Here is a 16,000-nt window from a genome sequence, read left to right on the forward strand (position 1 = left end):
CAAATTATTTCGTTACTCCCACCGACACAGCTCCAAACAGTTTCTTTCGAAACTATCAGGCTTTATTCTAAGGAAAAATAGATTACTTGGTGTACCCCCCTCTCAATCTTAACCCTTTAACTTACATGGGTGATTAAGACAATTATTATATCCTGTAAAACAGAACTCGTACGTGTGAAGGGTACAAAATGTTTCAATTACTCGCTAGGTACACACAACTGTGCAGGTAGGATATCAGGATAATGGGATCGGATTTAAAACTCCCTTCGCAGCTAAAAATATCAGGAAACAGAAATACAGTAAATTGAACATAGATATCCATAAGCTACGGCACAGCTCGGAAAGAGTACCATATAACCCCATACATTAATTATGCATTCCACTTCTTTGTCTTTCATGACAAAACTTTAAAAACAAAGTCTACTAGTCTGAATGCATAATTAACGTATGGGGTTATAGGGTACTCTTGCCGCACAGCCCACCTCGAGCATGTTTTGATCTGAGCTGCAGCTGAGCTCCACTTTAATTTGGGATTTTATATCTGCTGTGACGTCGTCGTTTTATCAACCAAACTCCATGAAACAAGAGAAAAATGTGTTGCAAGGATGGAGCAACTTCAGAATACCCGTCCACATCATTTACATGTGTCGGGAGGCTTTGAAGAATGAGGCATAACACAATAGATGCTATTCTTATTCAAGAGTGGCCGGGTATTCTGTTATGTTTACGATGTCGTTCCTTTTCCTGTTTTGATTGTAAATTAGGTAATTCCATCACATTATTCCTTAAAACTATCAACATTTAACTGGCGACTAGGCGACTAAATACAAACATGCCGCCATGTTGAATCTACTCTTTACTTGTTCCCGTGTCCTCGTCCGTTAGAACAAACGCATCACTAGGGAGCTTAGCAACCACGACGAAAGGGACGACGACGACGTCAAGTAATCGCGGAGGGTCTGGAACGAGGACGTCGTTTTTAGCGGGAAAATGAAACTTAAGCAGTGAAGTTGCTCAAGGACGACGACGTCTGAAATTATTGTTTATTCTCGCTTCGTCAGTTTACGAAATGACATCGTTCAGAGACCTCCAAAACCTTCTTCTCGGTCATGGATCAAAATTTTCACCTTTATCGAAAGTTCGAGAGTACGTTATTCAATTCTTGAACATCAAAAGTCCAAGGAATTATTAAGCTTTAGCTTTATTTACCATAATTTACGCATGATAAAAGTTAAAAATATAAATTTTACGGAAGTTATTCGAGATTAAAATTCAGTTCTAAGTGTTGCTGGTATAATCAAACCTATTTTGCCCAAGGCTTGCCTGATTTTCAACGTGCTTTAGCCTGATATGTTCTACCTTTGATGCTCCTTCCTTTGGCGAGCAAACGACTCAAGTCTGTCAATTTTAATCAATGCTAGCTAGCGATCGGCACAGATCAGTCGTCGCGCTTCAAACAAGAATACTATTTTTTCCCGTGTGATTTTGTCGGAATAATTTTTATCGCTGTAAATCTAGATCTTTATCAAACATTTCGAAAATAGATTCGCAAAACCTGAGAGGTATTCACGCACGCTCATGTTGACACACCGATCTAAAGAATTCTTTGCGGTTTAAAGCGTCTCGACGGAAGAACAGCAACACGCAAAATGTTTTAGTAGCAATAAACCGACAGTTCCATACACACAGCTTTTGACCGAAAGCAGTGGTGTATTGCACTGCCATTTAAACCTTTTCATTCAATAAAAATGATAAACAGCACTCTTTCATAAAATATACTCAAATAAATTTAAACCTAACGTGGTCGCTTTCACCGCTTGATTTGACATCTGTTCTGCGGAGGAAGGAAAATGAGTTAGTGGGTTTTCGAATTTTATTTGTTTAGAAAACTGAACAGGGACGTTTAAATCAACCGAAGAAGCGAATACAAACTCCAACCGGCCATAGACTGTCAAAAAAACGACAATAAAGCCGCACCTTTTGATAAGAAAAACTACTTTGAAGTTCGGAAGTTCACGACGACTTGAAACTGGTCCATCTCAAGTCGTCGACGATAAGACGACGACGGAATTCTTGGTTCGCGCTTGCGCAGTGACGTTCTCGCTACTTCCGGTCGTCGTCCTCCGTTCGTCGTCGTGGTTGCTTAAGCTCCCTATTTGTACGACGGCGACGGCAACGAGGACGTAGAAAACCAAGAGATCTAATTGGCAGAACAATAGCTCAGCACGTGCATTTTGAAACTTTGTACATTTCTTAACCGTCCTATGCAAAACAACAACGTGAAATCGCCAAAATTTGCGTCATCTGCGAGCCGAAACCGCGACGGCAAACATATTAATTCCCATTTGGAACTCAACGCTACTTTTATACGTCATACTGAAGTTGAACTGTGGCGCCGTATGAGACAATAAGTTCATGTAGCTATTTTTGAAATTAACTATTAGAGTAGAAATTCATTTTATAATCGAAGTCTTCCTTGGCGTTGCCGTCCTGACTGCTTAAGGTCCCTACGCTGTCAAAACTCGTTTTGCGAGGCCTCCAAAATAATCACTTTTCACTTATTGTAAACCTTGAATTGTGAATTGTTAAAGGACTTCTTACATCCTAATTTAAACGCTTGCAGCTTCTACTTTTTTAATGCTACCCTTTTATCTCATTTTAATACATACAGACCAGAAAGAGAAACATAAAAGAAGCGCTTTCAGGTAGAAAACACTAGCAGTTCGCTCACGGCTCCTTTACTTTGACGCCTCGATACTTTTAATCGAGCGCCTGTAAGAAACGCTTTCTACGTTATAACTCTTATTATGTTCCGTAGACTCAAGAATAAATTTAAAGGAAAATTTTTATCGTTAGATAACATTTTGGCAGACTATGTGCGCACGGATCGTGATTTGGAGGAATAACGCTAATTCGCCAATAGAAATCGAGCGCAAATTTGATTTCCATTTTATTAAACGTTTCAGAATAATTGCGCCTTAGTGAACATCGCCGAAAGATAAAGAAATAGAAGTAATGAATCGAAAACAGATGGAAGCTACGTTAATCATTGACTTTAGTATCATTTGGTGGCTCCTAAAAGAGCCGTTTGTCTTGGCGGGAAACCCACAAAGTGAGTTTACTTGCTGCTGGTGTACTTGGTCACAGCCTTGGTTCCTTCACTCACGGCGTGTTTCGCCAGTTCACCGGGCAGAAGCAGCCTGATGGCGGTCTGGATCTCGCGAGAGCTGATGGTCGATTTCTTGTTGTAGTGGGCAAGGCGGGAAGCTTCGGTGGCGATGCGCTCGAAAATGTCGTTGACGAACGAGTTCATGATGCCCATGGCTTTGCTGGAGATACCAGTGTCAGGGTGAACTTGCTTCAACACCTTGTAGATGTAGATAGCATAGCTTTCCCTTCTCTTTCCTCTCCTCTTCTTCTTTCCATCAGCAATCGCTTTTGCCTTTCCGGCTCTCTTCTCGCCTTTCTTTCCTGCAACCTTGGGTGGCATCTTGGTAAATCACAAAGATGAAATAATAGTCTGCCCATTTGTCTTGTATTTATAACAGAATTGTAAGATGATCTATTATCATACGGATCGAAATTCTCGAGGAATGATTGGCTAATTGTTAAACTTACCCTGGAATCAATTAGTATTATTGTCATTCTCTCTTTATTCAGGAAGTAAGCCCACAAAAGACCAACAACTGATTGGTGCTTTTCGATCCTACCTGCATAATAAACGAACTATAAATATCAGAGTTAGTCCTAACATATAAAAATTCGTTGAGGCTCCTTCATAGCATCATGTCCGGTCGTGGTAAAGGAAAAGCTAAGGGCACCAAGTCCAAAAGCCGCTCATCCCGAGCAGGGCTTCAATTCCCAGTTGGTCGAATCCATCGTCTTCTCCGCAAAGGCAATTACGCCGAGCGAGTTGGCGCCGGTGCTCCAGTGTACTTGGCTGCTGTGCTGGAATATTTGAGCGCTGAGATCCTCGAGTTGGCGGGCAACGCTGCTCGTGACAACAAGAAAACTAGAATTATTCCCCGTCACCTTCAGCTGGCTGTGCGTAATGACGAAGAGTTGAACAAACTGCTCGCCGGTGTCACCATCGCACAGGGAGGTGTTCTTCCCAACATCCAAGCGGTACTTCTACCCAAGAAGACCGAGAAGAAACCCAAGGCTTAAAACAGCTATAAATCACTAAAACGGCTCCTTTAGGAGCCACCACATACGTAAAGGCCTTGACCAAGGAGCGAAATAACTCTTAAGCACCAAATTAATCTACTCTAATTAAAAAAAAAAAAGCCTGAGACTCTCCACATAGTTACACGAAATCCTATCCTCAAGGTATTCTCTAAATTTGAATTAAGGATTTTCTATCAAACTGTACCCACTATATCGTTTGATCTGTCACATATTTCTGCTTGTTGAGGAAATTTGCGTCAGAACTCGATATAAGATGACTCAAACCTTAACGACAAATGAAATTTTGACTTCCAATGTGAGAAAGGTCCTTAGTCTTTTCTTGATAAATGTTTTCATCAGCGGGAAAAATAACATTAATTTTGTGATGAGATAAAAAGGGATCGATGTGCATGCGTCGTGTTCGAAGGCATCGTCAGTTTGAAAGTTTGATTTAACCGCCGTCGCGGCTAGAAAGTGCGCCAAAACCAACTTGATACGCAAATTTCCCCACCATAAGACCCCAAAAACTTTATTAAACAGACAACCTCAAAAATTTTCGCCATAATCTTACTCGAGCGCAACCGAATAATTGCTCGCAGCTTTATAGGAAGTGGCAATGAATAGCGCAAGCTGGGAGCGAATATCCAACAAAGCCGAAAAGGAAATGTAACTAAGTTCTTCCAAGTGTAAGATGTAACTTGGTCACGACTTTTATATCATTTGGTGGCTCCTAAAGGAGCCGTTTGTTTTGTGTCAGGAGCGACTGTCTAACCGCCAAATCCGTAAAGAGTGCGGCCTTGTCTCTTCAAAGCGTACACCACGTCCATGGCTATCACAGTCTTCCTTTTGGCGTGCTCGGTGAATGTCACAGCATCACGGATCACGTTCTCAAGGAAAACTTTAAGAACGCCACGAGTCTCCTCGTAGATCAGGCCAGAGATTCGCTTGACACCGCCACGGCGAGCAAGACGACGGATAGCTGGTTTGGTGGGGTGTCTCGAAAACACAGACCTCGAGACCACAGACCGCAGACCTCGAAAACACAGACCTTGAAAAATATTTTTTCGACATTTCGAAGAGAACCGCGGTTTTGAAGCAGTTTTTTTTTTTCGATGACAGAGATTTAGTCAAAAGAAGCTTAACGTGCGACCGGAAGTCGACAAAGATTAATTAAAATATTTGCTTCGTGTTAAAGCCAGTTGGTCTACAAACAAATAAATTTTGGTAAAAGTCGCTCTCAGTTACTTCAATAAAGCTTACTTCGATAATTTACGCGGACACGTCCAACTTTGAGGGCGGTACAAACTCATCTATGGCTCCTTAATAGACAATCCCTGCGGGTTTCAGGTCGCGGTTTACACATTCCTTGGAGGCAAAAATTCAAGTTCCTCGTCAGTTCGGCGATAGCAATCGCTGCCTGGGAAAAACCACTACAGTGTAAAATGTTGAAAGGCTTCGCCTGCTTGTGTGCTATCGAGGCAATTAAAAAATACGAGGATATCTGAAACCGAATGGCTGCCAGGAAATGAAAACACTGACCCGTACGCCACCATTACGCATCACTGCGATCGGTTTAGGACACAACTGCGACATTTAGATGCTGCAGATTTTGTAACACCTTCGTCTCCTTTGCTACGAAATCAGATTTGATTCTCACGGCGCCGCCGAAGAAAACAAAATCGCTTCACAACCATGGTTCTCTTTGAAATGTCGTAAGCAAATTTTCGGGGTCTGCGTTTGCGAGAAACCCCCTGGGTTTTCTCGTAAACACAGACCCAAAAACTCAGACCTCGACAAACTGCAAACTTTACTAGATGCCGCATAGTTTGTAACTTCTTGGTCTCAAAAGCAACGCTTTACAACCATGGTTCTCTCCGAATTGTCTAAAACAGAGTTTTTAATTTGGGTCTGTGTTTTCGAGAACCCCCCTGGGTTTTCTCGTAAACACAGATCCAAAAACGCAGACCTTGACAAACCGCAAACTTTACTCGATGCCGCATAGTTTGTAACTTCTTGGTCTCAAAAGCAACGCTTTACAACCATGGTTCTCTCCGAAATGTCTAAAACAGAGCTTTTAATTTGGGTCTGCGATTTTGAGTCTGTGTTTTTGAGAACCCCCCTGGGTTTTCTCGAAAACACAGACCCAAAAACGCAGACCTTGACAAACCGCAAACTTTACTAGATGCCGCATATTTTGTAACACCTTAGTCTCATAAGCAACGCTTCACAACCACGTTGATGAAGTGCACCAGCAGATGATCAGCACCAGCAGATGATTCAAGCGCGGAAATATTCGTCACGCAATGCCTCGCGTGACTAAGGCGTTATGTCAATCAAATTATGTTAAAGACATGTTTATTAAGCGCGAGAATGAAAATAGCAAAGAGGGGAGAAGAATGTTTAAAGAGTCTCGTTGACGTCTGATTATAAAGCTTTAAGAATCCGTCGGAGGTACGAGCAACGTGTGTACAAAAACTTGGAACCGAGACGAGTTACATGGGTTTGCTAAAGTCTGTGCAGCAGTTTTAAGAGGCCGTGACTGTAAATACCGAGAATTGCTGGCCAGGCTAAAAAAATCGAAAATTCTGATAATTTGCCTGGAAAACTCCTTTAGGGAGATATATTCAAAAAAAATATTTCAAAGTTTGAAAAATAAAATGTGTCCGAGGAAATGGAGAAAAACGAAAATTCGGGTTTTTACCCAATTAATTATGCAAAAAATACAGTAAAATTGAGCAACTTTAGCGTGCTAGTACTAAAGGAGGATGTTTCGTAAGAAATCGGGAGTGTTTTTACTTCAAAGTATAATTAATTTGACTTTTATATGTGGCATTTTAAGGAGCTTTGGTTTAATTTTAAAATGTACATGATCTTTTAACTAAGTGCTGTCAAATGCTTGTTGCAAAAAGCGAAAAATCGACCAGCTTCAAACCTTCAAAACGTGTCTTGGTATGTGTGGCATCATGTCAAACTACATGCTGGCACAAAGTTTGGTCCATATACTAAAATAATATGTAATAAAAAATTTGGGTAATTCAGAAACGTGCCGGCAAAACATAAAGCTTCGCGACACACTGTGGCCCAGAGGTCACGAATTTGCATGATGCAAATCAGTTGTAGAAATCGTACCACCTAATGATTCTGGTGTAGGAAGGGCTCTTTTGACGGCTTCAACATAAAATGTACAAGAATAATGACCAGTATTTAAGAGCGTTTGATTCTTTTCAAGCCAATGAGGTTTTTGTTTTTTATCTCGATACTGTCTTGAGGAAAAGCAAAATGTTTCAATTGCGTGACAATTGTCACGTTGGATCAAAGGTGAAGTTGCCGAGTAAAGCGGACACGATCCTTTATTTCATCAAAACTCCATTCTAAAGCATCCAGTCCTATATATCTCGTTTTAAATTATTTGTATAAACTCTTTAATGAGTCTTTATCGAACAACATCTCCCCGGCCTGATACTGTTTGACTTCAGGCTGACTGCCAAGTGCGGTTCGAAGGGGACTTTTTCATTTCCGGTTTGCGCCTTTAATACGGGGACCGCGGAGCTATGGGGTTGAGTGGGCTGTAGTCCCACAAAGAACAATTTATTATTATCATTATTATTTATTTTAATCTTTGTATTTAAAAAAAGTTGACAATTTTTTCCTAGGACTGAACCACTTTACCGGTGATTTCAGAAGCTCTAGATTTCAAAAATTGCAGGGGGGAGCATATCCCAGGACACCCTATCTAGCAGTCTTTCTGAACCAAGAAAGGCGTACTAAGAAACAGACAAAAGGAGGCTCTCCTCGGAGGGGAGGCCCCAGGACCCTCATTGATAAGTTGGTGTCAATGAGCTCACACTACGCGTGAACTAAAATAGCTCCTCCGATCTAAAATATGCTCCATGGCCCCCATTTTATATCAACGTTCATATAAAACTCAATTTTTTTGATGCAGCCTTTTGCCATTTTCCTGTTAAACTGCACTGCATGAGCAGCATTTAACAAGGTCTTCGAGCAGAGCGATGTAAGATGTCTTTTTTCTCTGATCAACCCCAGGTTACATTTTAATGTAACTGCTCAAAAATAGACTCCTTAGCATTTGACAAATTAAACTCTTCTTCCATAGCAACCAGATCTTCCTCAGTTACAGCTTGTGCGCAGAGGGCTGTCTGCTGTTTCACTTTTGGTGCCATTCTGGAAAAAATGAAGCTACTTGTTGAGTCGCCAAAAACTCGGAGACACTGAACAAGCGTTTCCCTTTCGAACCCTTTGCTGTTCTCATTTCTGTTGCAACCATTTCCGCGTCGACCTTTTTGCCACTTTCTTGTTTGATGGTAAATCTAACAGTCAGATATTCTCGTTGCTTTTCGTTAAACCGGTAAGCTTTCTTAACTTGTTTGAAAGCGAAGCCTTCAGTCCTACGAGGACAGGTTTCAGGAGGTAGAGGAATAGTTGGCACGGAACTTGAACCTTCCTCGAGCCTTGCGGCATATTTAACCTTCGCTTTATCAAGAAATGTCTCCCTTTCAACCGTCTTCATGCATGTTCCGAACGCGAGATGCTTTTCCAGAGAAGAATGCCTTTGGAAACTACGCGTGCCGCCCTCTTTTGGACATGGAAACACTTGAACATCGCCTTTCGCTTCACGGCCAGTAGGCTTCACTTAGTAGGCTCTTTAAGTTTTCACCTTGGGGGCGATCTCTTTAAATTCGCCGAGGGAATATTTTGGTATGGCGTTCTGTGGAAAATAATAACATGAAAGATGATTAACGACAAAATCAAACACACCTAGAAATTGTCCAGAGCGAGATTTGGTGCGTTTCCCACAGCGAAAATAGCATTCAGAGGTGCAGCTTGTGCACTGCTACCTAAATGAAGTAAAAGTTTCTTTTTCCAGTATAGCGTTCGAAATAAAAAACTTGAAATAAATTTTTATAACAAAAACTGGCGCCAGGTTTGATGTTTTCAAGTGATCTTGATTTCAAGCTTTCCCTCACTGAATTTTTAAGTCTCAAAACTAAAGAGAGATCCAGCTACACTATAGCTAGAAACTGGAAAGAGAATATAACGTAAACTTTACCATTTGTTCCTTCCAAAGAGATGCATTTGCCGGGGTCTTTATCAAATGTCTGCCACACCCTCATTCCACCAGGACAAAATCTGAAGTTGTTCAGTAAACTGATGTCATTAATCTTCTTTTGCGTGGGGGAACAGTTTCGCGTTCCCCGAGACTGTCTAACACTAGTCACTACACGAATCTCAGAACTTGCACTACAAGCCCCCCCCCCCCCCCCCCCCAAGAAGAGAAGCAAAGCTACAGAATGACATCGTTTTCTTTTTATGCTCTGTGAAAAACCTCGCACGTGTTTACCTTGAAGAAAAAGACCGTGATTACATCAAAGAGAATTATCGCCCAGACTGCAACACGGTATAATTGTTACCGTGACATAAGTCCTTTTTATCAATTTTTGTGACAGAAATGTGGCCCTTTTTCCAAAAAAGATAAGAGTAAATAGCACAAAAAAATAGTTGGGCTGTTATCTTAAGTGAAAAACTACACAGCAGAAGCTTGCGGTGTTGCGTGACTTTGTTTACTCGCACAACATTTTTCAAGATATGCAAGATATTTCAAAAGAAATATTGTCGCAGTTGCAGAAAACGTAGCTATTCAACTAAGAATAATGTTGATAATAAACACCTAGTCAACAAAAATGGTGAAATATACAGCGGCCCTTATCTATAGTTAGGTGTGGGTCAGTAGTGCTGTTGAAATAGCGAGTCAACAATAACAGTCTTCTGCAATTCAAACAGAAAATTTCGTATCTACACATCAATTTACAGCCCTCTTCAGCAATGTCTATGGATTTTCTATAGTATAATTTCATATCATTTCCATATCAAATAATTGTTTTAACCATCTTTGACTATCTTGTTTACTTCGTAGCTCTCAAGTACGATTTCTAGAACTGATTTGTATCATGCAAATTCATGACCTTGGCTACATTGCGTCGTAAACTCTTGTATTTTGCCGGCACTTTTCCGAATTACCCAAATTTTTTATTTCATATTATTTTAGTATAAGGACCAAACTTTGTGCCAGCATGCATTTTGACGTGATTTCTCACATACCAAGACGCGTTTTGAAGGCTTGAAGTTGCTCGAATTTTCGCTTTTTGCAACAAGTGTTTGAGAGTACTTTGTTAAAAAATCTTGTAACTTTTAAAATTACCCCAAAGCTCCTAAAAGTGCCATAAATAAAAATCAAATGAATTATATTTTCAAGTAAAAACATCCCCGATTTCTTACGAAACATCCTCCTTCAGTACTAGCACACTAAAGTTTCTCAATTTTACTGTATTTGTTGCATAATTAATTAGGTAAAAACCCGAATTTTCGTTTTTCCCCATTTTCTCGGAAACAGTTTATTTTTCCAGACTTCGAAATATTTTTTTCTAATATATCTCCCTAAAAGGGTTTTCCAGGAAAATTATCAGAATTTTCGATTTTTCAGCTTGGCCAGCGATTCTCGATATTTACAGTCATGGGCTCTTAAATATTCTCCCGTAAAAAAAATTCCTTTTTTTTTACACATAACCAAATGTCGGAAAAAACGTTTCGAGAACTGCAATGTCGAGGCCTCGAAAATGCCTATGAGACTAAGGGGTTACAGAAATAAGGAGCCATAAATGAGTTTGTACCGTCCTCAAGGTTGGACGTGTCCGCGTAAATTATCGAAGTAAGCTTTATTGAAGTAACTGAGAGCGACTTTTACCAAAATTTATTTGTTTGTAGACCAACTGGCTTTAACACGAAGCAAATATTTTAATTAATCTTTGTCGAATTCCGGTCGCACGTAATGCTTCTTTTGACTAAATCTCTGTCATCGAAAAAAAAAAACTGCTTCAAAACCGCGGTTCTCTTCGAAATGTCGAAAAAAGTTTTTTCAAGGTCTGTGTTTTCGAGGTCTACGGTCTGTGTTTTCGAGACACCCTGGTTTGGTGATACCTTGGATGTTATAACGAAGGATCTTTCGGTGACACTTGGCGCCTCCTTTTCCGAGACCTTTACCGCCTTTACCCCGACCGGACATGTTAACAGTTTCAAGTACAACTGAACTAGATAATTCTCTGAATCTATGGGTTTTATATAAACAGATGAATGACCTTGTAGAAAACAAGACATCCATGAGTATTCTCATTGGTTCAGGGCTTACGTACGGTTAATATTACCATACAATACAATAAAGCGCACACTGGACGCACAGGACTTGCTTAGGCTTCATGTTATGGAAAATTTAAATTCTCTTTTCCACTGCTAATTCCATAATTAACTCTCCAGAAATAAATATAACAAAATATTTTGCTATTTGTAAGTCTTATATCCGAAGATAGTAATCAAATAAAGCTGGAAAGAACATTCATTATTATTCGGATCGAAGTGCCACCACAGACCCCAGAGCTTTCTGGACTTAGCCAATCAAATATCTTCATTTTGAACCAATCAGAAACAAGTCCGCCAGTAATAAATATATTAGTATTCTGAGATCGTTACAGTAAACTTTCTCGTATTCGTTGAGATTATGGCTCGTACCAAGCAAACTGCACGAAAATCAACTGGTGGTAAAGCTCCACGCAAACAACTTGCCACAAAGGCAGTTCGTAAGAGCGCTCCTGCTACCGGTGGAGTCAAGAAACCTCATCGAAGACACCAACTTGTGCGCCATCCACGCCAAGCGTGTCACCATCATGCCCAAGGACATTCAGTTGGCCCGCCGAATCCGCGGAGAGCGAGCATAAGCAAATAACCTCCATCGCAAAACAACGGCTCCTTTAGGAGCCACCACATAACTAAAAGCAATGACCAATAACGTTTACAGCATAGGTAACACATATGCACGCTCCGAAAATTTGGGTATAATCCTTTTGAGCGTCACCCCTGAAAACATGGCGAAATTGTTCATTATGCTCGTTTTCAATGATACAGAAGATTTCAGAGTCCGTCGACCTTCCCTTCAATTTCTACCACCAACGGCTGCAACTTGCTAAGAATAAAAGCCTTACAGAGGTCTGCTGAAGTTCAGGACACAACATTTTACCCGGCATCAATTTTACTAGATCAAATTCCAAGAGAGCAAACAAGAAAAGAAAGCTCACTGTGGTCAGCACTTAAGCTACAGAATACTTATTCCGTGTTGAACTGTAGTACCAAAGAGATTTTTTAGAAGTTCAAGCATTACTTCGGTGCCCTGACTATAATAGTCAGATAGCATCATGCCCAAAATTATGCGGCATAATTTATCTGAACGTCACGAGACCTGAAATGACCATATTACCAATAAAGAAAATAGATCGCAGTTACATTTTCTATTTATAGATTGCATCAGTTGTGCTCCAAAAATAGTAACTCTAGAGGTTGTCCTCTTGGAAAATTTATTTACTTTCCACGCTGTAACGGTGTCTGCACTACCGCCGAAATCATCTGCCTGGGTTACAAAAATTGTGGCACAGATCGGCGACACAGAAGTCGATTCGAACAGTGCGAGAGATCGAAGCGGTTAATCATAGGGCTCTAGTCTAAGAAGGATTTTCTTTAATATGTACTACATGAGCTTACACCTTAGCTTACTCTTGTCCATATTCGAGTGAAATATAAACGAGAAAAGAAAATATAGTCTTCGCGATGAATCTTTCTTTCCATTCGCTTTCACTCCATTGTGGCAAAATTGACCCCCCGCACTCACTCAGGAACATTTTGCGCGCAATTTGCCTCGAGTAACGATTGAGTAGAGCTTTCAACCATGTGGCTTTTAAAGATCAAATGTCTTTTCCCTGTTTTAAGATCGTAGAATGTTGTAAAGCCGATCGTTGAGCATGGTGAAGCTTACTTAGGTTTGTGTCTTGCCTTGATGCGTGTGTTGTGGGATAGTGCCCGGCTTCGAAATAGGCTTCAGTCGCTTCTTGAAATCTTATTTATGAAAATTGGAAATGCTGTGGTCACTTCAGTTGCCTATTTATTTCTTTAAACTTCTCATACATTTCAAATTATGAGATTTCTACCTTTTGGTTATGGACTAAACAGGGCATGAATAATTAAGACGCCGACACAATAGAAGTGAGAAAGGTTCGAAAGCCAAATCATGAAATAAAAGAGTGATTAGTTATTTCAGATGGTCAAATCGGTATCTTCGCGCTAATTCTCCCAATTCATAGTATTTCAAAAGTAATCCACCACGTAGTTTCCAAAATAAATCAAATAAAGCTTAAATTTCCTTGTTTTGATCCACATTTCAATTTGAAAAGTTGGTTGGATAGGAAGAAGTATCTCCCGGGAAACGGAGACAAAGAGAAGACGAAGATCTGTCTTTGTTGTTCATGTATAAATACCTTTTATCCATTGGAAATGGTGGATCAGTTTAATTAAAGGGTAAAATTTTATTTTCAGGGAGTTTCTCCTATATAATATTATCGATTTTATTGGAAGCAACCATCATTACGGATGTTATTTGGCTCTACTTACGAATTGTTTTCAAAAATCTAGGTGCTGTTGTACTTTTTTCGCTGAAAATACCATACCTAGCAGGTCTTAAATGAAATATGTTAAAGACGAACTTTTTTAATAGATATAGAAATTATAATTTTTAGATCGTGATTACAATTATAGTGATAAAATACTATCCCATGGACCAAAACGTGAAGTGAACTAGCACAAAATTCGACAACGCCATGTTGTTCGCTTTTGTTTTCTCGGCGGTCCGCACTTGGCGCATATACTATATAACGAAGTCTCTACGAAACATTCTCAATTTCCTTAGTGATACTGAATTGTTCGATCCGAAACCATGTCCGAGACAAAGACTAAGAAGCCGGCCGAGAAAAAGCCAGCCGAGCATCCACCCTATTTAGATATGATCAAAGCTGCTGTCGGAGCGTTGAAAGAGCGAAATGGTTCTTCCCGTCAAGCCATCGAGAAGTACATAAAGGCCAACTTCAAGGTTGGTGAGATCGGCCCGCACTTAAAGATGGCTTTGAAGAGGGGTGCCGCTAATGGACAGCTTCTACACACCAAGGGAGTTGGTGCTTCTGGTTCTTTCAAGCTACCAAAGGAGGAGAAGAAGCCGAAGAAACAGCCAGCTGCAAAGAGGAAGCCTGCCAAACCAAAGAAGCCTGCTGCCAAACCAAAGAAGCCCGCCGCCAAGAAACCAACGGCGAAGAAGGCTGTAAAGAAACCTGCGGCTAAGAAGGCACCAGCTAAGGAACCCGCAGCCAAAAAATCGGCAGTTAAAAAACCGGTAGCGAAGAAGCCCGCAGTTAAAAAAACAGCAGCCAAGAAGCCCGCTGCTAAAAAGCCCGCCAAAAAGCCAGTGACGAAATCTCCCGAGAAGTCCACCAAGAAGTAGAAACCTGACATCAACTCTTCACCAAAACGGCTCTTTTAGGAGCCACCACATTCGAAAAAAGTCCCATCCAACTGAGAAACACAGATAGTGTATCTATGTTTGCGTGCTGTCTTTGCATATTGGTCGAATGATTTTCCGAACTATTGATGGTCAATAGTTTTATAGTATTAGACCGAGGGGCAGGTTAACAACTAAGAAAATCTCCAAAACAAATGTCTTCTAATCGTAGGCGTATAAAAGTACTTCCATTATCTGTTAGATTGGTGAATCTCCTCGAAATGCTATGTATTTCCCTGTGAACTTGTGAGTGTTACATCACGATGACTCCTTCCAGCTATGGTGGGATAAACTATGCTCAAACTGTTTCATTTTGATGGCACAATTTGATGCATCCTAAAATTATTACCTCTTTGCTGGATATTGGAAAATGTGTAGTCAGGAGATGTCATGAGTTTTATGAAAATTGATGAAGGCTTAAGCATTAGCCAGAACGTCTGTTTCAGAAATAACAAAAGTCAGAGGCAACCAATTTTCATAAACCATTTTACATTTGTTTGAAGGTATACAATCATGAGTTCTTGAAGTTTTAAAGATCATGACAGGCTTAAAGAGTTTTTCTTTATCAAGAATCCCTACCTCTTTTTCAACATTTTGCTTCAACAAAATCATTCATGGGATAGTCAACAAATGATATCAAGAACTACTTTTGTCACTTTGTCAAATGCTATGCATGGTAAAAAAAAAAATTAAACATTTTTCTAACTTTAATGCCTTAGGGCCCCCTTCCATTGTCTAAATGGTATGGAGTTGTAAGGTGGTAGGGAAATGAGTGAGGTGATGCAAGTTAGGAAACTTCAGAAAGACTAGCATTTCCCTTCAAAATTGTGTTGTGCTTTGTGTGAAGGAGAATTAAACTTTGCATCAAAGTCCTGAACACCTTAATCACTGTAGCCCCTTCAATTCCTGATAGGCTTAACCGGAGCTCATGTAACACATGGCACAAGTAATGTGGGGCACTCTCCAACAACTTCCTGAAATGATATAGAAAGAAAAAACTGCACAAACCAGGGGGTGCACCTTTCAAAATGAAAGGTTTCTCCTGAAATTAGATGTTAAGTGTCAAGGGTTGGAAATAACCTTACACACTAAACACACAAGAATATTCTTAAGCAAGTAGTATAGGTTTCCCAACCCTTCAACCGCATCAGTGATTGGCATTTTATTTCTCCTTACAATATATCACAGCTGAATCAAACAATGAGGTTATGAGAATGAAAGAAAATGATCACCATCTAAAGAGGCTCTTGATTGCAAAACAAATTCTCCTTGTCAGCACCTTAGAAAATATATAAAGGCTTATAGTTTCTAAAGAAACTGTTTGGGGCTGCTTCGGTGGGGGTAACGAAATAATTTGGATCTATCAACAAAGTTGAAATGGTAAATTGGAAA

The 16,000-nt window shown here is 40.2% G+C and overlaps 2 protein-coding genes and 2 pseudogenes across 3 annotated transcripts; 3 read left to right on the top strand and 1 right to left on the bottom strand.

Moving 5' to 3' along the window:
* Positions 1–2,982: 2,982 nt before the first annotated feature.
* On the bottom strand, positions 2,983–3,520 carry LOC111335315 (histone H2B.1 pseudogene; annotated as a pseudogene). Its single transcript, XR_015992901.1, has one exon. The product of XR_015992901.1 is annotated as a histone H2B.1 pseudogene (transcript).
* A 62-nt stretch (positions 3,521–3,582) lies between these two features.
* On the top strand, positions 3,583–7,554 carry LOC111335316 (histone H2A). The gene has a single exon (XM_088737500.1). It carries the CDS (start codon positions 3,787–3,789, stop codon positions 4,165–4,167), a length of 381 nt encoding a protein of 126 aa, XP_088593626.1. The 5' UTR covers positions 3,583–3,786; the 3' UTR covers positions 4,168–7,554.
* Positions 7,555–11,734: 4,180 nt separating this feature from the next.
* LOC111335305 (uncharacterized) lies at positions 11,735–12,825 on the top strand (annotated as a pseudogene).
* A 1,076-nt stretch (positions 12,826–13,901) lies between these two features.
* Positions 13,902–15,319, top strand: LOC111335322 (histone H1-delta-like). The gene has a single exon (XM_022941207.2). The coding sequence runs from the start codon at positions 13,994–13,996 to the stop codon at positions 14,549–14,551; it is 558 nt and encodes a 185-aa protein (XP_022796942.2). The 5' UTR covers positions 13,902–13,993; the 3' UTR covers positions 14,552–15,319.
* The last annotated feature ends 681 nt before the right edge of the window (positions 15,320–16,000 follow it).

Source organism: Stylophora pistillata, chromosome 11 (genome assembly GCF_964205215.1).
Source record: "Stylophora pistillata chromosome 11, jaStyPist1.2, whole genome shotgun sequence".
In the NCBI taxonomy this organism is placed as follows: Eukaryota; Metazoa; Cnidaria; class Anthozoa; order Scleractinia; family Pocilloporidae; genus Stylophora; species Stylophora pistillata.